The 25,826-nt window shown below is 43.1% G+C and overlaps 1 protein-coding gene and 1 long non-coding RNA gene across 2 annotated transcripts in view; one reads left to right on the top strand and one right to left on the bottom strand.

The window, feature by feature from the left end:
* sorcs1 (sortilin-related VPS10 domain containing receptor 1) overlaps positions 1 to 9,291 on the top strand; it is an 89,673-nt gene extending 80,382 nt beyond the window's left edge. The window contains exons 20-27 of the mRNA XM_084685000.1: positions 632 to 765; positions 1,498 to 1,621; positions 1,846 to 1,958; positions 2,828 to 2,962; positions 4,492 to 4,591; positions 5,105 to 5,210; positions 5,838 to 5,995; positions 6,256 to 9,291. Coding sequence (XP_084541126.1) covers positions 632 to 765; positions 1,498 to 1,621; positions 1,846 to 1,958; positions 2,828 to 2,962; positions 4,492 to 4,591; positions 5,105 to 5,210; positions 5,838 to 5,995; positions 6,256 to 6,320 — 935 coding nt within the window. The 3' untranslated portion in view covers positions 6,321 to 9,291. The remainder of the gene's footprint in view (positions 1 to 631; positions 766 to 1,497; positions 1,622 to 1,845; positions 1,959 to 2,827; positions 2,963 to 4,491; positions 4,592 to 5,104; positions 5,211 to 5,837; positions 5,996 to 6,255) is intronic.
* LOC146237568 (uncharacterized) lies at positions 382 to 24,896 on the bottom strand. Its single transcript, XR_014740538.1, has 3 exons — positions 24,808 to 24,896; positions 5,031 to 5,195; positions 382 to 777 (listed from the first exon to the last, which is right to left on the bottom strand). It is a non-coding gene; the product is annotated as an uncharacterized LOC146237568 (long non-coding RNA).
* Between the last annotated feature and the right edge of the window lie 930 nt (positions 24,897 to 25,826).

Here is a 25,826-nt window from a genome sequence, read left to right on the forward strand (position 1 = left end):
CTCCGATTAGGATTCCACTCAAGTCCCACTCCCCTTCAGGCTAGAGCCCTTCCCTACCTAACATGGAAGTCACTCCTGCCTCCAGTGTGACTGAGCTGTGTACTGAGCTGTGTGTGTGTGTGTGTGTGTGTGTACGTGCAAGCGAGTGTGTGTTAGCTCACCACCCCCTTGGTGTATTGAGGCTTGACAGATGTAACAGAGCTGACTTATTGATCAGGGGAGCACGAAGGTTCTCCAATCTGTCAATCGGATGTGCCAGCTGTGTGAATGAGGGCCGTGTGGGGACAGGAGTGGCAGGGATGAGGAATAACACCCAGATGGTGGCAGCCGACCGCCCCTGAGCTGAGCCACATCCAACACAACTTGTATTTTTGTATAGTTCTGCCTTTTCTGGAGGACATTGCTGGGGAAATATACTGACAGTATTTTGAGAAGGAGTGATTCTACGGCACACACTGCACTTTGTTAAGTGGATTTAGGTCAACGTTCAGTTTTTTGGTGTGCTTGTTTTTTTTCAGTCGAACGTCCGTGAAACGGGTGTGCATTTGTGCGTTTTATTCAGTCTTCGTTCAACAGTGACTTCTTTGAGCTTTTGAGTCGGCTGACGTGTTTGTGCGTGTGTTGTGAGCAGGTCCTCTGGAGTATATCCATCTCTCAGCCCCCTTCGTTGCGGTGAAGAACAAGGAGGTGAACCTGACTGCTGTGCTGTGGCCCAGCCAAGTGGGAACCGTCACATACATCTGGTGGTTCGGAAACAACACTGAGGTACACCATCATCTGGGAAAAACAAAAACACTTTTTACTAGAAATAAAGTCGGTTAAGAACTCATTTCCTCATTAGACCTGAACAGGAGGCTTCTCCGTTTACTATGGTTCTAAAACAGAATACTGAGAAATCTTTTTAGAACAGGCTAAAAACCACTTACCACTAAAACTACTAAGCTGTAGTTTTTCTTGGGGGGTATAAAACACTACGGCGGTGGATTAGGATGAACAGAAGTACGGTAGATCTTCCCCAGCAAGACAGACTGATCTTACATCAGCATCCCCCCCGCCATTTGAAAAGTAAATGAAGATGTTTTAACAGGTAGAACTGTATGTGCGGGTGTGTGACCCAGTCAACCCTCCACAGACAAACTCCATGCGACACAGCCATGATGATCACCACTGTGCGTGTGTGTGTGTGTGTGTGGTGTGTGTGTGTGTGTGGGGTTGTGTGTGTGTCGCTGCCTGGCTGACACCTCTGTAGTGTAAATAACGACTGTGAGATGTTAACCAGGTTGATAAGGGTCTCCCTTGGGACACTCCTAACGCTCTCTCCCCCTCCCTCTCTCCCCCTCCCTCCCTCCCCCTTTCCCCCTCACTCTCTTTGTTTCTCTCTCCCCCTCCCTCTCTTCCCTTCCCTCCCTCTCTCTCCCCCTCCCTCCCTCCCTCTCCCTCTCTTTGTGTTTCTCTCTTCCCCCCTCCGCGGTTCCCCCGGTCTTTGTGAATCCACAGCCAGTGATCACCCTGGAGGGGAGTGTGCCATGCATGTTCTCCAGGGAAGGCATCAACACTGTCACTGTGCAGGTGTCCGCCGGGAACAGCATACTGCAGGACAGGAAAACCATCGCCGTCCACGGTGACACACACACACAAACTGTTACTGTACTCCACCGTGGGTTTTTTAAACCCGTGTAAACAAACCGACAGGTCTTTAAAAGAAGCGTCTGCCTGTTTACATAGAAACGTAACACGCGTTGTTGACATCTTATTCCTTTCAAAAAAATAAAAAGACCAGCTCATTGAAAGGTAAAAATAATTTCTGCCTGTTTAAACAAGATGCTGTTCTCGCTGTCTCTGTAGAATACTTCAAATCTCATCTCCTCGCCTTCTCGTCCAACCTGGACGAGCACAACCCTGACGTGGCGGAGTGGAGGCAGGATGTGAGCAGGGTCATCAAAGCCTCCATGGTCCAGGTGAGCCGGATGCAAAACAAGTCGAGTTACGTTCACAGGCCCCACTCCTCCCATGGTTTCGGCTCTGCTCCATGCTGGAGAATTTGCCTGACATGCCAGGTCATAGACCACCTCCCTGCTGCTTAACAGCCCTTGCAGCTATTTCGACCATGGCAAACACAGCAGGTATGGAAGGTTAAAACTCAAGGGTCTCCTTACCACACCTACTCAGAGATCCCATGGATATAAATTAGAAGTTTTATGACATACAGCATGAACCGACAAGGCAAAAAAAATAAACATTTCAAGTACATTATGATTGCTTGGCCACCAGTCTTGTTGGTTGCATTGAACCCAGAAATAGATGGTTTGTGAGTTCAGGGTCATCTCTGTGGGGTATTATCCAGCTGGCACAGATGTACCGAAGGATAAATCAGCAAAAGGTGTTTGTCTGAGGAGGTGGGGGTGTGCTGATTTGATGGTGCGATGGTCCCTCTGAAAGTCACACAAGTACCGGGGTCGGAAGGCCTCTTCGTCATGTTTACTCATGGCATGCCTGTAGATACTGTAGGCTATATTTCTGAATGTGGTTTGAAATTTACTATTGTGGAGTGACCTAAGGTCATGCTTTATTTGATCGAAACATCCTTGACACGAAGGATAAATCTCTCTCGTTTTTTTATGAGGTCACATAATGCTGCCACGAAACGTCTCGAGTAGGGTAATCAGACTGTAATCTGAATGGGTGTATCGTTCGACGGCTCTTGATGAACATCTCTACCTGTTCTGACTGATACGAGAGAATTCTTGGTGTTTTGCAAATGCACTTTTTAATGATGTCAAGTTTCTCTTCCCCCGTCTCTTCCTCCTTCTCTTCTTCTTCCCTCCAGGCTTCTGGGATCAGGGAAGACAGGCTGCTCGTCACAGTCCTCCCAGGGTTGCCCACGGCAGCAGAGTTCTTCCTCCTGCCAGACAAGGAAGTCACAGAGGGAAAGCCAGAGAAGAGCTCTGCTCACTTAGACCAGGTGAAGGAACATCCATTGTTGTGTCCAGTGGACCACTGAAGCGTAGATCGATACAATGGGATGGTTGAGGGATTGGCAAACAACGATTATGAAAGAGAAGGTAGTGTTTCCGTGGTAGCTCTGTCCTTGAACTTACCGCTCTGCAAGTGTTAGGAATGAAATGGCCTCTCCCTGCCAGTAGAGGTCAGTGTTGTTCCACCAAGACATAGGCATGATAGTTCCAGAGCACACTGGACGAATTTCAACCAGACTCGTCTGTACAATACATGTGACAAGCTTTCAGAAGTAATCATCAGTGATGACTTAAACTTCCTTTAAAACCTGGGATGGGGGTTCGGCAGTGGGTTTTTATAGGACTATAATTCCAGACAAAGAATGTGTCAGGTCTGATCAGGCCACTAAATCACAGCCTTATCAAGATGGGCCGCATTAGCTTGGAGCCTCATAGAACAGATAATGAATGAACTGTAATAAAATCAGATGTGCTTCTCATGGGAAGCAGAAACGGGGAAAAGAACAGGGAGGAAATTAAATAGATTTTCCTCCCTTCATTAGTTTCTTTCAAACCTTCCCGATTGCTCAGGAAAAACCCTCCCTTACAAAGAGTTTGACGATAAATCTTCATTCAAGGTTGGCATCTTGAAAGCGTAATGTTTGGACCGCTTATTACAACGTATAATAGATTTACTGACCCTGATACACAGGCAGAAAAAGTAATTATTCAAATCGTGGTCTAATTTTAAACTCATATGAAACAAGGAGGTAGGGGAAGAAGGACTAGAGAAATTACTTGTATCCCAATTAATTTGGCAAATGAGATTAACGAAGCCTCGCAAATAAAATGAAATGGATTGTATGGGGTGTACAAGGGGGACTTGTGTAGCTGCGGTGGGGTTTTTATCTCCTGACCGCTTCATGACTCCTGCTTTGGAGTGGACCCTGATTGTATTATATTGTGAGTAAGTTACAAGTTATATTGTATAATAACAATCAAGATTATAACTGAGGAAAATGTTCAATTGACGGAAAATATTTCAGTATAAACTGTATGTGTCAGCCCAATATACCCTTTGGTCAGGTTATGGTCCAGCCAGATAAAGCTCATCCTGGCAATTTTTTACGGTTTACCTTCCGGTCAGGGTGATTCGCTTGATTTACGTCAAAGTAGCATGTTCCCAGAGGTAGAAGGTTACTCGCCTTTCTGAAAAGCCGTCTCTAAAAGGAAGGTTTCAGCCCCATGCATCATGTAGACACAGCTGGATGGAACCCCATCTGATCTCCCCTCGTCACGGACACTGTATTTCCCTTTAAGCGGGGCTCTTGTAGGACGAGCTGCTTCAGCCGAGGTTTCGTCGGGCCATAGCCGCCGAGTGCCATGATCAAAAGCGCCGGAAGAGGACTGTCAGCAAGACTAAAAGATGAAAAGTGACAAGCGGCACACATAGCTAGCGCTTGCTGTCAGCGTCACGTTGAGATCTTAATGAAAGCAGGTACGTTAAAGACGTTGTCTTTGTATCCTCCCCTCACAGCTGTCTGAGGTCTTGCTCAGCGCCCTCAATCAGAACCTGGTTCAGTTCACCCTGCGACCGGGGGTCCAGGTCACTGTGTACGCAGCTCACCTGTCAGCAGGTAAGTCCTGCTCAGAACCGGATTCTTCTACTTAGTTTCAGTTTTCTAGCTCTACTACTCCAGATTATTGGGACATAACAATTGAGTCAGCTGACAGGTACAGAGTCATGTAGAAAGAGTGAGTCAGGTGTTCTTTTTTTTTATGTTGCCCCAGTAACTAACGACCCCAACCCTGTGTGTGATTGGCTCCCCACCATAGCTACACAGAGACATTCAGAGAGTGAGCATCGTTACAAGTATGTGTGCCTGTTCCTATTGGGGATGCTGCTACAGTCCTAAGGGGCTTATAAGCTAACGAGTAAGAGAAGTCAATACTATAACACTGTATTCCACCCAAAAAATGTATTTTTTCACATTTGAATGAACGAATAACAAGGCATCAACGTTAACCTGAAAGCCCGGCTTCTAAGTGCATGACTGTGGTTGTGTGGATGGCTACCTGCTTGGTTCATTGAACAGGTGTCAGTCGCCGTGTATACAGTTCTTTGTGACTCTTGTCTCCCATCTCTGCAGCTCCCCTAGTGGACACCAGCGAGAACCACAGCGGCTCAGCCATGCTAATGCTGCTATCGGTGGTGGTTGTGGGTTTAGCTGTATTTGTCGTCTACAAATTCAAAAGGTACAGTGTTTATGAAATGGCAGAGTTCAAAGATGTTATACACCAATTGAGCAAAGAGCTGAGGTTTATAACTATGCATGGAAGTTCCTGGCAGGTTTTACAACAGCAAAACTGCCTTAACGTTTGCCTGTAGCCTACACCCTGTCAAGAGGGAATTTGGCCTTTCTCACAATTCTAACTGCAGACATTCTTAGAATTATTTGTCAGGGCATTCTGGGAAAAAATGAAATGTCAGTCAAGCCTCAGGCATTATCAATATTTAGCCCTTTGAGCTTGGCTAGTTGACCTTTATGAAATGTTAAATGTTCTCTGTTCACCCAAGGTGCTGGTTTGGTCAGAAAAGGGCAGCGGGGGTCAATGAGACAAGATCACGAGAAAATAAAGAGAGAGAGACAAATATCTATCTATTTGGAAGCAATATTAAAACTACTGCATCCAAGATACTATTTTGACTTTAAACAGAATTCACCGTGAAGCAATATTTCAAGCGATATACAAACAGGGAATGGAAACAAATCGTACTATAGGCTTTTCCGTTTCCATCCCCGGGCGAACATCCCACTCTCTCTCTTTATTTGCTGGTTTTTGTTCTTTACCTCCCCGTCTCATTGTAAATCTTTCCTCAAGGAAGATCCCAGGCCTCAACGTCTATGCGCAAATGCAGAACGAAAAAGAACAAGAAATGATCAGTCCAGCGAGTCCGACGGAGGTCGCCCCGAACTCCCCGAGAGACGTGGCTACTTCATCGGTGTTTCTGGACACCGAGCTTAGTACACGGCCCATCGGTGACTACAGAGAACCATCTATTCATGCATTACTTTGTTCCTTTTTTTCATTCAACTCTTCCTGCTTTCATTTCAAACCATTTCTTGTACTTGAATTCTGTTATACTTTGCTATAACTCCCCCCCCCCTTCTCAAAGGTAGTTTTTTTTTTGCATCTTTTCGACACTTCTGATTGTTCACTCAACGGTCTACTGACTGACTAATTATGAATGTAATGGTTACAATTTAACTCTCTCTCTCTCTCTCTCTTTCCTTTTAAGGATGTATTAAGCCTCACGCACATGTCAAATTTTCGACGGAACTCCCCACATACATCAACGTTTAAAACTTCAGACACGAAACAACAATCCAGAGGTGTCATGGATTTTCTACCATTTTTCTGGACGCAATGGTTTTGAGCTTTATACCTGTGCATGTTGGACCTTGCTGACACTTAACTGTGCTCTGTGAAAACCAGAAGAAACTGTGTACAGGTTTTTTTTTACATATACTGAACATCCATCTAATAAGTCCTTTTTATTATGTTTATTTATATAAATTCAACTACATAAGAGAAAAGCCAGCATGAACGAAAAGGAAGAATACTTTTTGGTTTGCTTGAGGGCAAAACGAAACCCACTAAACGCATCTGGGTGGAGCAGGAGAGCGAGGAGGGCGAGCGTGTATCAAGAGACTTGCAGGCATTCGAAGCTAGTATGAAATCACCATCCTTCAGACCAAGACTATTTTTTGCCTGACGGGGGATGAATGAATTCACCTCTCGCCTTGCATATATCAACTCGAATTTCTCTAAATTTGTGATCATTCAGAACATTGAAATAAAACAGCCACCCAGCTCTGCCTGTCTGCAGTTGTAGGTTTCCAGTATAAGCATTCAACATCCTTTTGTTATACTCTGTTGTTTACAACAGTAGTGCCCTGTTCATTCCAGAGAGTATACTCTGAGGTAGATCTTAAAGATACAAATCCCATTTATTTTATAAATCAGTAATGTCAGATCATGTGTATTTTAATAATAAACCGTAAACAAAACAGAAAACACTTTATAAATCCTTGATATGGCCATTCGCTTACGTTTGTCGTCTCATTGAAAGCTGTTAATGGCACAAAACATTTTCTATAGACGGAGGTTATGTTTTATTGTGCTTTCAATCCAGTACGCTAATAATAATAATAATACATACAGGGGTTGTCGTTTATGGATTCTGACAGTTTTGTTGAGCTGTATAATATTGATGTTTTAAACAAAAGAATAACTATTTAGATTATATTTTGTTCCTATGTTGTAGCCTGGTAGGTCATTTTTGAAATGTTGTGCTGCACAGTACCATAAAACCAAACTATAAGATATACCCAGTTGTTATTTCAAGTCCTTCATCTTCAAATATACACTGGATTTGACTGGACAGACATGTTAAGACATTTCATTTAAAAAGTTGACATTGTCTCAGTCTCAGTCTTAACTTTGACTCCAATCATGCCCTCTACAAGTAACTTCTAAAAGCAAGAAGTGTCTAATATATAAAAGTTTACAAGATTACAGATTACACCTGAAATTATTTGAGACACTATTGAATGCGAAACACAGAAATATATATATTTTTTTTTACGCAAAGTGTCTTGGTATTCTGAAAACCGTAGAGACATAGAAGTTGAATTCCTGATTAGTGTGGCCAGTCAAGCTAAAGGCTGGCTAAGGTTGGTGACGCATTTAGGCTAATGTCCTTGGCCTCCACACTCGCTAGCTCATTAGCCCCTCTTGTGAAGAACCAAGAGAAGTAGAGAGAGACGGTACGGCACATGGATGGCTACCTTGTTTCTGAGGAGAACTGGAAAGGCTGTCCACCTCATGTAGACCATCTGACAGACGTGAATGTTAGACTGGTCTAGAGGTTAGAGTCTTTGGAGGGAATCTGTCCCAGTTATTCGGGTGATACTGTAGTTAGTGTTAAAAGAAAAAGGTTAACACAAACAATATGGACGAACTGTTTAGAATATGCTGTACACACAATGTAAATTATGATAAATTATGATAAATGAGGGACAACGCGCATATGATGCCAAAAGAAACTAAATTAACAGTTACTAATAGAACAATTGTGGAACTGATACCTACATAAATGAATTGGTATTGATATACTAATTCCCTTATGGATGAATCCCTGCCCTATCATGTTGCATTGCTGTCTTAAACCATATGATTGTAAACTTGACGATTTATCTTTGATATTTGTTTGAACTAGTTAGGCTAGCCCAGGTTTGGAAATTAAACTTGTAAATTGGAGACTGCATGTGTGACCTACGTTTTTTTAATCAACAGACCTGCTTTCATTTAACATTTAATTCCTTTTGTATGTTTTGATGATTTAAACCAGAATACATGAGTTTCATCTTCAGTAGTACAGTATGATGACTTTGATTTCATGAGCTCAATGGGTATGATGGAAAACCATTTTGTATTATATAAAACAACACATCTTACAGAAAACTACAGGCGGATTACTTGAACATAAATTTGTCTTTTCCTACACAAGTCTTTTTCAGAAAAAGTACAAAGACAGGTTTTGCCCCATGTTTGTTTCGTGGCTCCTTGTATCTAATTTTGGCCCAGACAGTCGTCTACACGGTAAAGGCAGCAGCACCTATGGGCAATACTTACGTCAGAAAGATGCCACCTGACCCTACCTGGTTGAAGTTACCTTGAGGTAGAGGTAACCCTACAACCACTGATCTAAAATCTGATAAACCAGTACTATTGCTTCTTAATCATAACTATAAGGGTATTCACTCAATCAGATCCTGGGTCAGTTGGTTGTTAGAAACCTCTATCTCTTCTCTTAAATCGAAGCACCTTCTGCCTTTGGATTCCTCAGCTTAATAAAAAAAACAGCAGCAAGAAGTTGTCAGGTGGAACTTTCTGTGAGCGAACGATAATGAGAGGGAACTCTGACCTACATGTTAGGGACATACTGTGATCAAACCTGGGTCAAACCCTATTTTCAAATACTGTTAAAAGTACTTGATTCTGGTATTTGACCTAGGTCTGAGTGTGACTATCACAGAAGCCAAGTTGAGAAGGCTGACTAAACCACTACAGACTAGCTAGGTGACTCTTTCCCCATGTAAAATTAGGTAGATTATTTTTGTAGAGAAACAAGAAGAGTTTTATTATACTGTAAAGCTTTTATATACAAACAGACGTTAAGGTGTACAATGTTTTTGTTTGACCTCAACTGTGCTGTGTAATTGTTTTATGCATTTACAATCATATTTATTAAATGGAACGTCTATGTTAACGATATGTGTTTTCATTTTCTTACAATATTTGTAAAGAAATACTATGTATTAGCAGGAGTAATATTCAACCTATAAAGAAAATCCTTCAAATGAGTCTCTATTTTGTTTAACTCAAGTAATCCTCAAGACGACAATCTAAATGCATGAGTGTGGACCGGTTATAATGTGAAGCAGTCCTCCTCCTAATTTACTTCCTACTGGACCGCAGACCTTTCCCTTGGTGTATCATATATGGTTTACTAAGAGATTATGGGGCATATGATGGCCTACAAATAATTAGGGATAGCTCATGGAACCTACTAAAGCTTTCAGGGACCAGAGAAACATGGCTATGATGATGATGATGAACAAGATAGCGGTGCGTGGGCTGTGCAAGGACTTTCCAATTGTAACCGCGCAAAAGGCTTCGAGTCATGTAGACGTTGTTCATGAAGAACGTGATGGACAGACCCTGAAGGTGAAGGGTCCGGTCGTTTTGTCCCACCCGTTTGAAGTCCCCGTTTCACTGCCGTCCTGGACAAAGCGGCGGTTGAACAGCTTCCATGTGTTGGTTAGCGACGCTGGTTAGTGACGCGTGACAGCGGTGCAGAGGACGAGTCAGAGGAGGCCTTACTGGAGGGACTGCCTAATCTCTCTTAGTCAGCCCATGCTCGCACGCCCAGGGGAGGCAGGAGATTACCCCGAAGGGGGGGGGGGGGGAAGAGGGGGGTTGGCACAGCTGACATCTCAAGGTAACTGACTACACAGCGCTCCTCCTCTCCCTCCCCCCTTTTCCCCCTCCAAGGACCTGCCGCCAAGTTAGGCTGGTACTACTCCAGAATTGGTGTGAAGGAGACTCGGGGAGAGAGAGAGAGACAGAGAGAGAGAGAGACAGAGAGAGAGAGAGAGAGAGAGAGAGAGAGAGAGAGAGAGAGAGAGAGACAGAGACAGAGAGAGAGAGAGAGAGAGAGAGAGACACAGAGGGGGAAAGACAGATTGGTCTAAGCATTGTTGAGGTAAACAGGCTAACTAGAGCATGTTGGTTACATGCCTTGTTATCAAGTGAAGTTCCAGTTTTTCAAACTCGTGTTTGCTGTCAGCAGTAGGGGTGAAAAAATAAATACAAAGTAATTCACATATGAATCGCGATTCAAACTTCTAGCGATTTACAAATTCCAAAAAACGATTTTCCAAACCTGAGCTTGGCACATTAACATTGAATACAACAAGGCTGTTCCTCTGCGAGACCTCCACCCTCCCCAGACCCACACTCGGATGACTAACGCCGGCGACCATGGTCCATGATGTCACATCAAGTTAAATCCCAGGCTTAATGACAGGTCGCCTTGCACCGAAGGAACTTGACTTACATCTAATTGCTCACAGAGAGAAACAGCTAAGAGGGAAGGACAGAGGGAGGACAGCCCTGAACGTGTGTCGGGGGAGAGGGGGGGGGGGGTTGTGTCATTTATGGTTGTACATTAGTCAGTAATCCAAGTGTGGTTGTATAATACTTGGTAAAAAAAAAAGTTATATAACAAAAAGTTAGATAGTTAAAGTAAATAGTTAGTGGTATTTGCTGTTAATTTGAATGTAATTTAACATAGTTCATAAATTACAGAAAGAATACTTTGAAGAATTTTTTGTAATTAAGATTTTACATTAATATTGTCTGGAGTGCTGGACAACAGCTCAGAGCACCATGACAACACAGCCTACTTGTACTCAAACACAAACAGCAAATCAGCTTGAAGTGAGGGTGTGTTTGTTGTGATGAAGTCTCGTCCCCACGTTGCTCACATCCTAACCCTTGAGCACCTCATCATGGGCTCGCTGCCCCCATCACAGGCCATAAACTGGAACGGCATTGATAACAAACACACGTGACCGGACCCACAAACAGCAGCTACAAAGTGAAGAGTACCAGTAAAAAGCTAGCAATCATCCCAAAGTCCTGATATTATGGGGTAGAGGTTTGACCAATTAGAACAGTTTATGAGCTTGTGTGTGTGTTGAAGAATGCCTTTTCACTGTGAGTGAAAAAGCCCTGAGTCACTATCCAGCATGCACCACAAAAACACGTACGTCCCCTACCCCCCCACCCCCCTCCTCCACAGAAGATCACTGTGATGGGAAGCTAATCTACTACTTATGCCCGCCGAGCTATCCAGCAGCTTCCTGGAACGACTCCCTGAAAAGGACACCCCTGTCTGGTCTGCAGAGTTACTTCAGCGCTAAAGGCTAACTATCTAACAAGCCACACATTCTCTTCATCAACTCCACATGATGGAGCCTCTCGCTGACTCACATCCCGAACACATGGTGACTTTCTCTCCCCCGAGAAAGGGAGAGAAGGAGGCGTAGAGGGCAGTGAAGGGAATGTCACTTTCCTTGCGATTTTACACGCTCCAGCATTCATTATTTGATTAAAGGGGCAGTCCCAGAGGGGCGGGGTGCTCTGTGAAGGCAGGCGGGGCCCATGATAACCTTCTGATGCAGAGCAGGGAGAGCACAAGTGGGAATGTCCTGTGTGTGCAATAAGACACACCCTTTTAGATTTGAGACGGTGCTGATTTATACATGTTTGAACGCACGCACAAACGGAAATGATATCCCTGGGAATGCAAGAATACATCCCCCCACACACACACACACACACCTCAACAGACAAGGCCACAAAATTGATCGCAGTCTTTGATATAGAAGTGCAGCATAAGCAACAATCAAACCAGTCATTTGCATTCTGCTGATTACGGTTTAGTTCTTACAGCCTTAACACACACCCTTTTAAAAATGAACCATGCAGCTGAAATTAGTATTTTGTTGTTACCAAAAATACAGTTTGTCCACTAACTATACGACAAATGGGACCTGACAAAAAATACGGCTGAATCTTTGAACAATAAATTCCCTTGTTGCAGAATATCAGTATGTGGCTTGAACAGTGTACAAGATACACTGATGACTGGCTCCATATGTTTGTGATAAAGTAAGATTGATGGTTGCTGTGTTGACACTGGCACAGTCTGAGATGCCATGCTTGCATGTTTTATATAATGATGAACAAACATCACGGCGAATAATGACCCACTTTAACTCGCACACACACGCAGAAACACACACACACACACACACACACCTTACATTCAACCCAGATCATTAACACACCAGCCCATTAAACTCGTAGCTTATCTTAATACTTCTCTCCTCCAAAGCCTTCTGAAGAAACAAACAGCTGTGAAGTTAAAACTGAACTCCAATAAGCCCCGGGTTCAGTAGTCATCAGGCTTCAGAATGCAGAAAAGGGGCTTGTGTAGTGCCTGATAAACTCATAATTCCGCCAAAATTTTTATTGTTATAAGCCTGTTATTAAACGAAATTGTGCTCACACTATTCATAGAAAACCAGGAGACAGTCATAAGGCATTTCATTGTGCCATGCTTTGTTTCCGATAAAGACGTGACGTGCTTTGCCAACACCAACACAGTTTGAGACAAGCAGGATTCCATTCATTAACATCATTCAGAAAACTCAGAAACCGTCTCAGTGACATGTTCTGCTCAAGATCAAGGTATATTACATACAAGGTATTTAACCTATACACAATGATCTCTGAATTGTAAACACAAGGCTGTTGTTGTCAAACGACTGTGTGGATGGCTTGGTTTGGGGTTGACGCACTTATTGAATCCGTTTTAGATAAGGCGCAAAGTCATTGTCATTCAAGCTGTTCTACAAGATTTCTTTAATACTTTTTTTTAATTATTTGAATGCTTTAATAGACACAATTACCGGAGCTCAGTTCATCGCCTGAGAAAGGAAGATATTAAAACAAGTTAATTAATTGAGCCAATGAATGTCTCATAAAAAGAGGCTCAAACTAAACTGAGTGACACACAGTAATGCTATCTGATCGCCCTTAGGGAGGAATCTGTGGGCAAAAGTAAATTAAAAACGTTCCTACTCCTGGCAAAGATTAATTTGGGGATCTTTCCCATCAAATTAGCTGTTTTTTGTTTTGACATTTCAAACAGGCATAGAGGCTTTTGTGAAATAATAAATGTAGCTTATACTGCTGTTAACAACGCCCACTCAGAAATCAAGCCATGGGCCGAGGCAGGTGTTTTTGTGTGAACAGCTTTAGATAGAGGGGTCCTTTTCAAAACCTACCTTGCCTTGCTCAATTCCAGGCCTGGGAAGAAAAAAAACAAGGTCTTTCTAATGACCCAACACCTCCATAGTTTCTATATCTCACTGGCCGGAGGCTGCAATCAGATTTTTCCTCAACAGGGGGAGATGTAGATCTATCTGGCACTGCCAGTAAAAATCGGAACCTTCCAGATGAGTCTCCACAGCCACACTTCACACACCACCTGACAGGCCATAACTAAGGTTCTACAGTACAGCTTCTGAAATGTACCTGTAGTCTACAGTCGGCGCTGGGCAGAGAGAGCCTTAGGGCCTCACAGTTGCAGTTAATCACAGTCTTTTCCCCCCCCTGTCTCTGACCACACTCAGAACATAAGAGTAGGGCTGCGCAGCATCTGAGAGGATCACGCGTGCATTCAATCCTATTTAGGTGTCAACTTTGCCTGGTACCGTTTGTTAAATACAAACTACAGGAGTAGAGAGTTACCGCAAAACGAGTCAAAAGGAACAAGTTTGCGACAGCCTATGCCTTTCATCTCACGAGCAGTAAGTGGGCCGGGACCAACCGCTGTGCAGTGGGCCACACGCGATGTAGAGCGGGGAAACGTGTGTACGCGCGCGCACACACACACACACACACAAGACAGTGGTTCCTGCGGAGATTACATGCCTGGTTAGAGTCACATCTGCAGCAATTATCCCACCCTGACAGTGCGCGTAAACCACCTCAGCGCTACAATGACCTCTGTGAGAAAAGCACCGGCGAGAGAGAGACATGGAGAGTAAATGAAAAACGAGAGAGAGACATGGAACATAAATGAAAAAGAGAGAGGCGCTTTACAGTTGATGTGAATGACACAGGAGGAGACGAAGCTTGATCAGGTCAGATCATAATTGTTAGGAAAAAAACAAGATAGTAGACAGTTAGTAACTGTCAAACGCTGTTGCGGTTGTTCATACTTTCTGGTATTGCCAAACAGGCAAAGGAAAAAAAAACTGGTTTACCTCGTACATTTAGTCGTTTAGCAGACGCTCTTATCCATTATAAGCCCAACAACACACTTAAGGGTTGCTGCTATAACTCTGGTGAAGATGTTCTATGCAGTCTCTGGACATCCCACTTACCCAACCTCACCTTCTCTACATGCACTTCTCCTCGGGACCTCTAGGTGCCACTGTGCACATGGTTTTGTTTAAATCTCCGTCTCTCCCGCTGCACAATTAAAACAGTCCGAAACGTATTAACAATAAGCAACTTTGATCAATTACTGACTCCAAGGCCTGCATTTATTAAAATGATATGCAATGACACAAAGTCTTCAGTGATACGTTCAAAGTAAAAGGAACAACATGTTTTGCCAGTGCATTCCATCTCCCCATGCCACAACCCTACAGTTGGGTATTGTTCTGAGTCAAGTCAGCATAGGTGAGCCCGTACTATTTTCTGTGACAGCAGGTGAATTAGGCTGAGTCTGTCAGCACGCAGGGAGCAGCGTGGTTCGCCCTGGTTGGCTCCAATCCCTTCCAGACAGATTTAACATGAGCCTCCTTGCCAGATAGGTACAGAGGAGCTGCAAAATCCAACAGTTGGTGCCGACTCAAATTAAAAACTGCTACAAGCCAGCGATATGCATTCAGCACACCTGTTTCGCATCCCGTGTAAAGAGGTCTCTTTCTCACGTTCACCAATAGATGCATTTCCACTGCAGGAACTAGGAACTGAATTGAGTCCCGGGGACAAAAAAAAGCAGGAACTATTGATTTCCCATTCCACGAGTAGTACTTTCCAAAATACAGGAACCTTTGGGATGGACCTTGCTTCGCTGAAAATTTCTGATTGGTCGAGTATTCAAGCAGCATTGAGTTTTTCAAACGATATTTCGACCGCCATTATTTTTGTATTCTGCGGCCGCAAATAAGTATAATAATGATACGTTTGTGCAGCTGGACCCTTCTCACAGCAAGCACACACATTTAACATTGAGAACAGAAGAAAATACAACCAATCTGCATTTCTACCCACTTATGATAAATACTTTCTGCCAGATTTTTTTTAAACTGAGGAACTTGCATCTACCATTAAGTTTCTTGGTGCTGAATGTTAATGATATCTGTTTGCTTCTAGCCTGTGGTCATGGTCAATATAGAAGATCCTGTATTGGAACCATGTGGTTCTTTCATGTTACTCAGTCCAACCCATCATCTCTGGGCATTACACATCAGTTAATGATATTGTGATATATAAATATATATTGGTTTGACACACAATGGCATCACTTGTTGGCTTTCCAGGATGTGAATGAAACGACACAGCATGCATGCTTCACATCCAAGAGGAGCAGAGACACTTCGGCATTTCAAAAGGATTGATAACAGGTGGTGCAAGTTCAATAGAGGGAGAGAGGGAGAGAGACAGAACCACTCTCTACCTGGATACCTGGAATTTCGCTTCCTAATCACGAAGCACGTCTTTCTACATCTGATGCATCAGTGATACAAGGCCTGGTTCATATGCTGGGAATAAGCACTTGGGCTGATATCAAGCAGGCCCATCTGTCAAGCACACCACCTCGACAGCCATACACCGTCACCAGAGCTGGCGTTCTGACAAAGCCCATCCAACAATTTATTTAATGGGGAATTGGTCGTGCTTGACAATCCCAGCACGCCGCTGACTTATGAGGGTTTCCAGGAGCATCCGTTTAAAACTGGAGGAATGTAGTCAGGTTTGGCAGTTGAGGGGTGTGAAGAGCTTGTGTCCCCAGGTACCCGGGCATCATGAGTTTGAATGGCGTGAAGCAAGAGACTCCATCCGGGAGGGTCTCCTGTTGCACGTGTAGTTTCGAAAAGGGAGAGGTTGCATCCTAGGTCCTCACTGGCATGTGGACCTGGCCTTCTGGTAGCTGCATCTCAGTGTTAAACATGTCCCATGGGTGGGTTTGGGGATATGTAAATTCAGTGACCCCCATGGCACTTGTAACGACTTAATGAATAAACCAACAGCACATTAAGACTCGAGTGGTTTTTCTTCAAGTCAACGTTTTTTTTCCTTGACTTCACAAAGCTGTAATCAATCTCTTGGCTCTTCCCAAGTGTTTAAATGTTCTTTTTATACCCTCTTCCTCTTGCTTCTTTCCTCCCTCCCTTGATCTCCTTCTCTCTAATCAAGGTGTTTCTGTGTTTTTAATGGCTGAGTAACTGCAGTGAGTTAGACGAGAACCGGGAGGAGTATGGTAGTAGAGGTGGCGACGGCGGTTGGAGGGTTATCATGTTGTTCGTGTCTAACTTCCCTTTCACCAGTTGACAGTGAGTCAGGAGGGAGAAAGGACACACTGTAACTGAGAGGAGGAAACTAACAGCCCATTTGCACATTCCTTCCACAGCGCGACAGAGACTAATTATCTCTCTCTCTCTGGGAAATCAATTCCATATCATGAAGGGTTTTGAGAGACCGAGCGCTGGCACACAAAGTCAGGAGCTGGGCAACATAAAATGGCAACAATGTGCTACATTTCACTGCCTCAGATGTGAATCGTTATTTGTATTTATTGATGTGCTTCGCCTTGCTTCTCCTGGGGTGATACTGTTGGGGCAAGTGGGATGGGGGAAGAACTGCTTTCTGGTAGGTGAACACTGGAAGATCACAGGGTACTCAGCAGAACTACCATGCAGGATGCGTGAAATGGCCGTGAGTGACACACAAGGTCATCCATGCAGGGCCCGCGTACGTGCCTGAGACGGACAAACTTCCAGCTATAGCCCTGACGTCTAAGAATATACTGTAGTATACAGTGCAGCATGTCACCCTACATGGCTTACTGTACGTGACTGGCTGCCGTTCTGACAATGACGGCTTAGAATGGAGGAGGGGACGTCGCCGGTTGCAGTCAAGAGGTATAACATCAGGTAACGTCTTCCAATTCTTTGTCCCAATTAAAAGACTGGTCTCAGATGAGGGGAGACAGATGTGTTAATTGGCTGGGAAGACGGAGGGCTCCAGAGCAGAAGCGGTCTAATTGGACGAGGTTCCTCTGGTTCGTCCGAGGATTGGTTCTGAACAAACGCCCACGATTCAACCCACATTTCAAGTGAAAGATCAGACTGTACCTGTCAACGGGGGGTGTCATTCTGAAGGGGCGTTTGGAGCTTCGCAAGTCTTTTAACCAGGCGACCGTTCCTGAAGTGACGGGACCACAGGAACACACTTTTTCTGAAAACCATTCCTGTCATTCCTCTGATGTGTTTCGTCATGCATGTGATACGACTCCTGCACCAATAGCAGTGAGCCATTCCAAAGTAGAAACACCGACACAGTACAATGAATGCTAGCCAACTAATCCACAGTTTAGCTCAATCATTAAGAGGCGAACCTAATTACCATTTCAGTCTACCAAATTGCCCGAAAGAATTTTCTACAGTGCTAGGGATTAGTAATTACTACCAATTAATATGCGCCATCATAGGTTTTAGTTCTTGCATATATCACAAAACGAATTGATGTCAATATGGGCCAACGTACAATCTAATTTGTATCATTTTTTTCCCGATACAGACATTAAAGGTAGAGAAGAGATGAATGAACATTCCCTCAGGAATGAACAGTGCCTGAATCACAGAATAATAGATTTTGCATTTTCAAAATGACGCCTTTTACATTTTTGTGTGTGTGTTGGGGGTGTAGCTAGTGAGAGAAAATCCTCGAAACGAGCAGTGTTGTTTTTATACTGTCATCACGTGACACAGTGCAAGACCACACCAAGTAGGTCCTGGGTTTGCGATTCTCCTCTGTAGACTAACTCAAATGTATGATAAAAGGTTCTAGTATAACTTCAACTTGAAACTAGCAATACTGCTAACAAGTAACAGTCCAATACAAACGCCAATGAATAAACTGACGATTATAATTAGATCAGAAGATAAGTGATGCGTCTTGGGAGCAGGACGGGAACAAAAAAACAAAGCTGAGAATCACACATCTTAATCACCATAACCATGTCCCCCCCACACATTCAACTGAGATTGTCGGCACAGAGAACGCGTTTCTTCTCGAGTCAGGGTGGTGTCCGGTCGCCGTCTGGAAACGCACACGGAAGACAGATGCATCACCCCCCCCCCCCCCCCCCGCCCCCGCCCCCTCTGTGGTCTCAGGGGCGAACTCAATCTGTATCAGATTGGCAGTGCGAGCAGATAATCATTAGAGGCGGCATCCCAGCCCTGTAATTAAAAGGCCCAACTTCATTTTCCTTGAGGTCAGTTGTCATTGAAGCGGTGGCTACGTCCCAACACTGTTAAACAGATCTGTCACCTTTCCTCCTGAGCAGGGCAGGTCTGGGAGAAATGGCTTTGGTAGGTGAAGCACAGAGAACATGGCGGATTAACTAGATTGGTTGTTTTGTTCTTAGATCTTGTAAATTGTAAGTAGTTGACAATTACGGAGCGAGGTTGATAATGAAACTTAACAAAAATAACAAAAACGGGGGCTGCAAAGACATGGCACAGCCACAGGCTATAGAGCAATTTCAGGGCTATTTGAGAATCTCTGAGAGACAGATTGTCGGCGGGAACACCAAATGAGTCAGAGTATATAAATACATATTGTCAATATGCGTTAATTATCACACGTTGTGTTTGTTCCATCTGAGTTAATCCCAAACTCATTGTTCGTCTAGCCGGGGCGCCATGCGGCGTCGGCTGGATGTGAGTGACAGTGACAGTTGGATGTTTGAGAGTGACTGACATGGCATCAGTCGGGGGTCTTTTGGAAGAGATGCATCTTCAGACTTATTTACGGAGACGTGCGCAGATGGGATTCTAGACTTAACGCCATTGAAACATGATCAAACTTTGGATAAAAGTTTCTGTTAAATTAAAACATTGCAATATGTGTGAAAATGCAAAAAAAAAAGCAAAATTCCACAAATACTTACATTTTACATTTACATTTTGAGTCATTTAGCAGACGCTCTTATCCAGAGCAACTTACAATAAGTAGAGGGACATTCCCCCTGAGGCAAGTAGAGTGAAGTGGCTTGCCCAAGGACACAATGTCATTTGGCACGGCAGGGAATCGATCCGGTCGAACCTTAACCTTCTGATTACTAGCCCGACTCCCTCACCGCTCAGCCATCCGACTCTACTTGGTGCTCTGCAGAGTACCACTAGCAGCTAAATGACAGTGCACCTAGTGTGGCTACTGTAATGACATTTCACATGATGAGGTACTGCAATGCGGCATTATAGAATTAATACAGTGTAAAACAACGGCACAACAACATTTTGTTTTACATCAATGTCTTTTAATGTGATGAGGTTTTCAACGCTTATTGATGATCATTCGTCCCAGAGCAAACATAACAAATTCATCACAACTCAATGCATCATCCATAAACAAAGCATTCTTTACCGCTTAACAGAGATTTAATCAATCATCAGCCCATTGGAAGGATCAAACGGCCAATCGGTACGGTTTGTCCCAACGTGTACTTTGTAAAAAATAAAAAAAAAATAAAAACACTGCTTGCCTTTAGTGGTTAGATGAACACCACGCTTGTTTCGTGTCAGACAGGAAAACAGAGGAGGGGGGAGCGGAGAAAGGAAAGAGTTTTGAGTCCCATCTTCCACCCACGATGGGGTGATGAATGGGAGGTAGATAGCTCATGGCGGGGTCATCTATCACAAGGTGTAGTATTAATTAATGTTGTAGGAGGGGCGCCAGGAAGTCATGTCTCACATCAGCAAAAATAGAAAAGGGGGGGGGGGGGGGGGGGTGAGCACAGAATACATGCCTTTTTGAGTTTTGGCTAGCAGCATGGATTAAACATAGTTTAGTGCCACTGAAATGGGGATATTTAAGGGATACACTGATACACATGCTCTTAAAACTCACAGACATGCATACCAACACATGAACATGCACACTTTTATTTCTGCATGTTTTGCACTGCAGTGTGTGTGTGAGTGTGTGTGTGCGCGCAGAGGGGGAGCTGAAGACAGTCTGTGTACTACAGCAGACACAGGCATAAACATGGGTCTTATCAGCGTGAATTGCAACTTACAGTATTAATGGAGAGTTTTCATCACGCCACTGTATGATTTATGTGACTGGTCATTTTTAATGCCCTGCAACTGTAAATCATCGCAGAGGAAAAACCTGGGAACAAACAAATGCCGTCATGATTGACAGAGCAAAGTGATTTCCATTCATAACTGCTGAGCTACTGGGGCATCCGTGTCCAATGCGAGCCTGACAAAGTTAACTATGTAGGAGCCAGGAGACTTCCACACAGACACACTCTCATTCAAGTCTCACATAATGTTTCTAACCCAGCATTCTTTTGTAAATACTTGATTAATAGACCTATATGATATATGTTTGAGGACTTTTTATGCTGATTATAGATTGTCTGCTTAAAAAACATCCACTTAATGAATTTTTTTAAGGTCAGCCACATCCGATGTGAAATGTTCAGCCACAGCCTTGGGCAAAGGACGATGTGAAAAGCAAGGTTCGCCTGTTTACATCCATTAAATGAATGCACAGAATGAAGCAACGTTCCAAGGTTAAATATCTCTAAGAATAAAATAAAATATATATAATGAACAGAGGACTAGTAAAGAGTTTTCTTGTTTGTCAATACTAAAGCAAAGTTTTAGATCAAAAGGCTTTGATAAAAAGGCAAATAACGAAAGATTAAAATCTAAGAAATAATTTTACAAAAGCCTTGTGTGAGATGAGTGGAATGACTGGTACTGTTAAATGTTCTACATTTACCTAAGGTTGTACATCCTAGTGTATAACCAACTGAGACTAAAGCTTTTAAAATGTGTCAATTTACTTCAACAATAAAGAGGAAAGTTTAATTTGGGGTTAAGGTTAGTGTGTCCTGTGTTTGGTAGGTTTGTCATGGGTAGGGTCAGCTTTCCTGTTAACAGTCAGCATTTGTAGTGACTGCCAATGAGCAAGGTGCCTGGGGCCCCTGGCTTGTACTCCAGACCCTTAAAATCTCAAATCATACAGGAAATATGGGTGGGCCCCTGGTCTGACCAGAGCCCTTAGAATCGCCCTAATCTGTGCTCTAGCGCACCTGTTGATAACACCCTCTGGAAATCGAACACGGATCTGAGAGGTTTCAAACTAATACGCATTAGCGAACTGGTCTGGCGATGCCGGCTAGGCCTCTTGTACTACAGCAAGAATCGTATTTCTGCAGGTGCATTTATTCAAACCGACGTGTAAGGGGGGGGATCTGAACCTGGGAGCTCTTGATCTGCAGTCCAAAGCAGTATATAACACTGAGCTATTCCCATCAGACAGTGAAAGGTTAGGGTTGTATTGGCAGATCATGTTGTTAATCCTTCAACAGAGTACTCTCTCCCTTTCGTACAAACCATCCTCGATGGGGGACAGTGTTAATAAGACAAGACCTAGCTGACTCAGCAGCTTCCCTTCCCAGCCACCTCTCTCCTCCTGTCTCTTTCCTCTTAGGAGGGTTTCCTGTTCAATATGTGGAGATGTTGGGGTTGAACCTAGTTCTTGGTGTGAAAGACATTACTTTAAGTAGCGCGACACCTCCACACAGAAACAGGACACACAATCACACACTTTGCACAAGACACTGAAATGTTGGCAATATGTGGAGATCTTGGGGGTGAGCTAGCGAGCGACACCTCCTAAACACCAAGTCCTCTCGTCTCTGACGACCGTTACTCATTTGCAGGCCGCTGTTCTCTCCTGATAGCTTTCGTAAACATCCATCACGCCGCCAACCACAGTCAGCGTCGGGTCGGACATCAAGAGAGCAAATTATCAGCTGCCATCATCTCTCCCTGGGCATTATAAATATGGTGTTTATCTCCCAAGCTGATCCTCACACTCACTAATATATTCCTGATCTGACAGCCAAAGAGAAGAAATGATGAATCTCTCTTCGGACCATTTAAGACGGGGTAGGTCTGGAGCCGCAACTTTAGAAGCAGCAGCAGCCCAAGAACGAACTTCTCTTCCTGGCGATGAATAATTCACAGGGCGACAAAACGGTGCGCCAATTACCGTCCTATCGTATTTACAGCAAAGTTGTAACCCGTCTCTTTGGCAGTTTAAAAGCCGTGATGATACCAGAGTCAGATGAGATCTCAGTGATGCGTTTTTACAGCAACGATAAAGCAACACGCTACATGTAGCTGATTTATTTGTGTTCTTTCTGAGCTATTTTTAAACCTTGTTCTACCTTCTTTTCTTTTTTTACACGCGTGAATGAATCTCAAATCACAATTATGCAGAGTGAACGCTCATTTCCATGCGATTGGAGGGAAGACCGAACACTCTCCTGAGGTTCACTGCACGTCATGATCTAAATTCCTTTCCTGTTTGATTGCTAGTCATCCTGTTTTACCCCTCAGGCTTAACACCTTTCTGAATCACGGCATCTCTGACACAAACCAGACAGCTGGATAACCCAGGACTCAGATTTATGTTCATTAATTTGGTTGTGTCAAAAAAATCTGCTCCCTGTGTAATGCACTGCAACTTGTGTCAATAGTTTACAATTTAGCCACCGTAAGCCATTTAGGGTCATCTCTGTATCTTAAGAAAAAAATTATAATATATATATATATATATATATATATATATATATATATATATATAAGTAAAAAAATTGTATATTTAGCAATTACAGTATACAAAAGAATGAGGTAAACAGTAGTAGCACATAAAAAAAAAAACATACGACAGTAAAACGACATAGAAAAAAAAATAACAAGAAGAAAAGGAACATGAAAACAAACTTACAAATTACAGGTTTTAAAGGAAAAATAACTCTACAGTTTCCACAATTGTAATACTTTGTTTTGTTATCCAGCAATTTAAGTGACTTCATTAGAGATTTAATGGTCATCTCTATCTTCTTAATGCTCAGGCTCTCTCATGACATCACTGTGGAATTCTGATTAGTGCTAGTGGGTCCTTGCAATACAATTTATGTATCGCTCTAAAAACTTTATTGATTTTCATATTTGCCTGAGTACCTCGAGCTGGCACGTCACGCTCCATTAACTTCCCACCCAGAGGAGACAAGTCACACGTGGAAGTGTATTTTACCATCACAGCTTCTGAGAAAAGCTGAGTTGAAAGCATTTAATTTATATATCTATATAATAATTACAGTGTGATCAGATAGTGATATTGTTAGAATGGGACAAATAGATTTTGAGGGATTAATCTGGGGGTGGGTGATCAAAGTTACATACATATTTCATGTAGAATCATGCTTAATGCAATAAAAATGATAAGGTCTTAACATTCATATTTGGATTTCTTTTGTAGTTGTTTTATTAAATCCTAATCCGTACTGGATCAGACGTCATCTAGACAGTAGAGAGATTTATTTCCTCTATTTAATATTTTCAACTGACACTGAGCAAAAAGATGGTTGCTGAAACGGCCTTATGGGGCATAACAGTCTCTGTTATTAATCTCCTTTGAAATGGCGCGGACACCCAAAGCAAAAAGGAGGGGGGGATGGGGGAATTTCCACCACTCCTAACTACTTTTTTGCGTGTAGCCTACTCTCAAGTCATATTCTTTTGAACCTATATAATTGAATAAAATAGCACTTCTGCTGTATCAACTTTTCTCCGGCCTCATCCTAACTGTCCATTCTCAGAATCAGAAAACGTCAGGCAGGCAGATGGATGCTAGTCGTTTGTGTTGTGTCTATAACGACAACAACAACCACCACCAACATGGAACAACAAACAACTTAAATCACACAACCTAATGCACTACGTAGTGCGGCACAGCAAAATGTTTTTTTGTGCGACCAAATAATGTGTTTCACAGCAAATTCTCTCCCTGTATCCGTACCCCCACACCGCATGTCCTGCTCGGTTGTTGACGTTATATGGACGACAATGGTACACTGCTATACGGTACAGTCAGTATTAGAAATGCAACGACTCAGTTATGCAGTGTTGCAACACATCTTTGGTGCGACCAAATTATCACCAAACAACCTGTTGCAACCAGCTCTCCATTTATCCCCACACATGGCAGGGCTGCTAACTTGTTAACGTTAGACACCTGCCCTAAAAACGAGTAATCGGCCTTCGACTTTTTTTTTATTGTTAAAATTGTCAAATTAAATTATTAAACATGTACGCTACTCTCTGCTAACGCTGCAAAACGTTATGTTTGCCAACCAGTAAGTAAATTGCTCGCAGATAGCTAGTTTAACGTCAATACACTCTCAACCCTCTCGAGAGAAGGTTTTAACGTTGAACTAGCTATCCCCAAGATTCTCTCGGTCAAATACTTAGAAACATTGCATGTGGCGTGAAGAAAAACATTATTTTGGTAGCTAACGGATAGTGAGTTATATAATTCTTACCTGACTCGTCTGGAGGTGTGCGTGGTTGCTGGATGGCGTCTGGCCTCGCGATAGCTCGCCGGGATAATTAGATGCGCTTTGCCTCGCCATTTGCTGATGCAAATCCGGACCGACACTCAGACTCAACTGATTATAGTGTTGGATGTGAACTGCTCAACTGATTCGCAATAATTTATAATTTGCCATTCTGTACACCTTTTCACCTACCAAAACATGCAAGACCTGCACAGAATGTCTTTGAAATGTAAACAAGTAGACGACTGCAACAACTTGAACTGTTATCTCCTTTGACAACCCCCCACCACCCCCACACACACCAAAAAAAGGCAATTAATTCAAGTGCAAATCAGATCCATACTCTAAATCTATCAAGGGCTAAGAATCAAAGTAATGCTCAGCGAGGTTATCTCAAGGTAAATTCATTCTCACAACAATGAGGCACCCAAATATCCCTTTCATGTTTTAGATGGTAATAATTACCAAACATAATTTGTTGGGGTTTGGCTGATGTGTTCTGAAACAGCCCTCTCATCCGACACAAACCACCATTTTTTTCCTGCTGTTTTTTCACCTTGAGCCCTTTAATCTGGGGTTCTTGGGTCTAACCTCAACCCTGGGGAAATCATGGATTTTGTGTCTCACTTAAAAAAAAAAGAAGAAAGAATTGTTCAATGTTTGAATTTGAAAGCAAACTAATTACTCTGATTTGATCGTTGTAAGTACACGCCCTCCTACTCGTAAATCACAGAGTCTGGATTGTCCCCTAATGCCAACTGAATACACATGCATGTTGATGCAGTTGAAGGAAGAGGGGTTAAAATCAGAAATCCAAATGAAATATTACGTTTAGTCGAAATATCTGTGTCCTGACGTTGTGTCCTTGGGCAAGGCACTTCACCGTACTTGCCTCGGAGGAATGTCCCTGTACTTACCATAAATCGCTTTGGATAAGAGAGTCTGCTAAATGACTGAATGTAAATGTAATGTAAATATGATGTGGAATTTATAGACATTCATGA

Source organism: Hypomesus nipponensis, chromosome 21, assembly GCF_054491055.1.
Source record: "Hypomesus nipponensis isolate SF chromosome 21, ASM5449105v1, whole genome shotgun sequence".
Lineage (NCBI taxonomy): Eukaryota > Metazoa > Chordata > Actinopteri > Osmeriformes > Osmeridae > Hypomesus > Hypomesus nipponensis.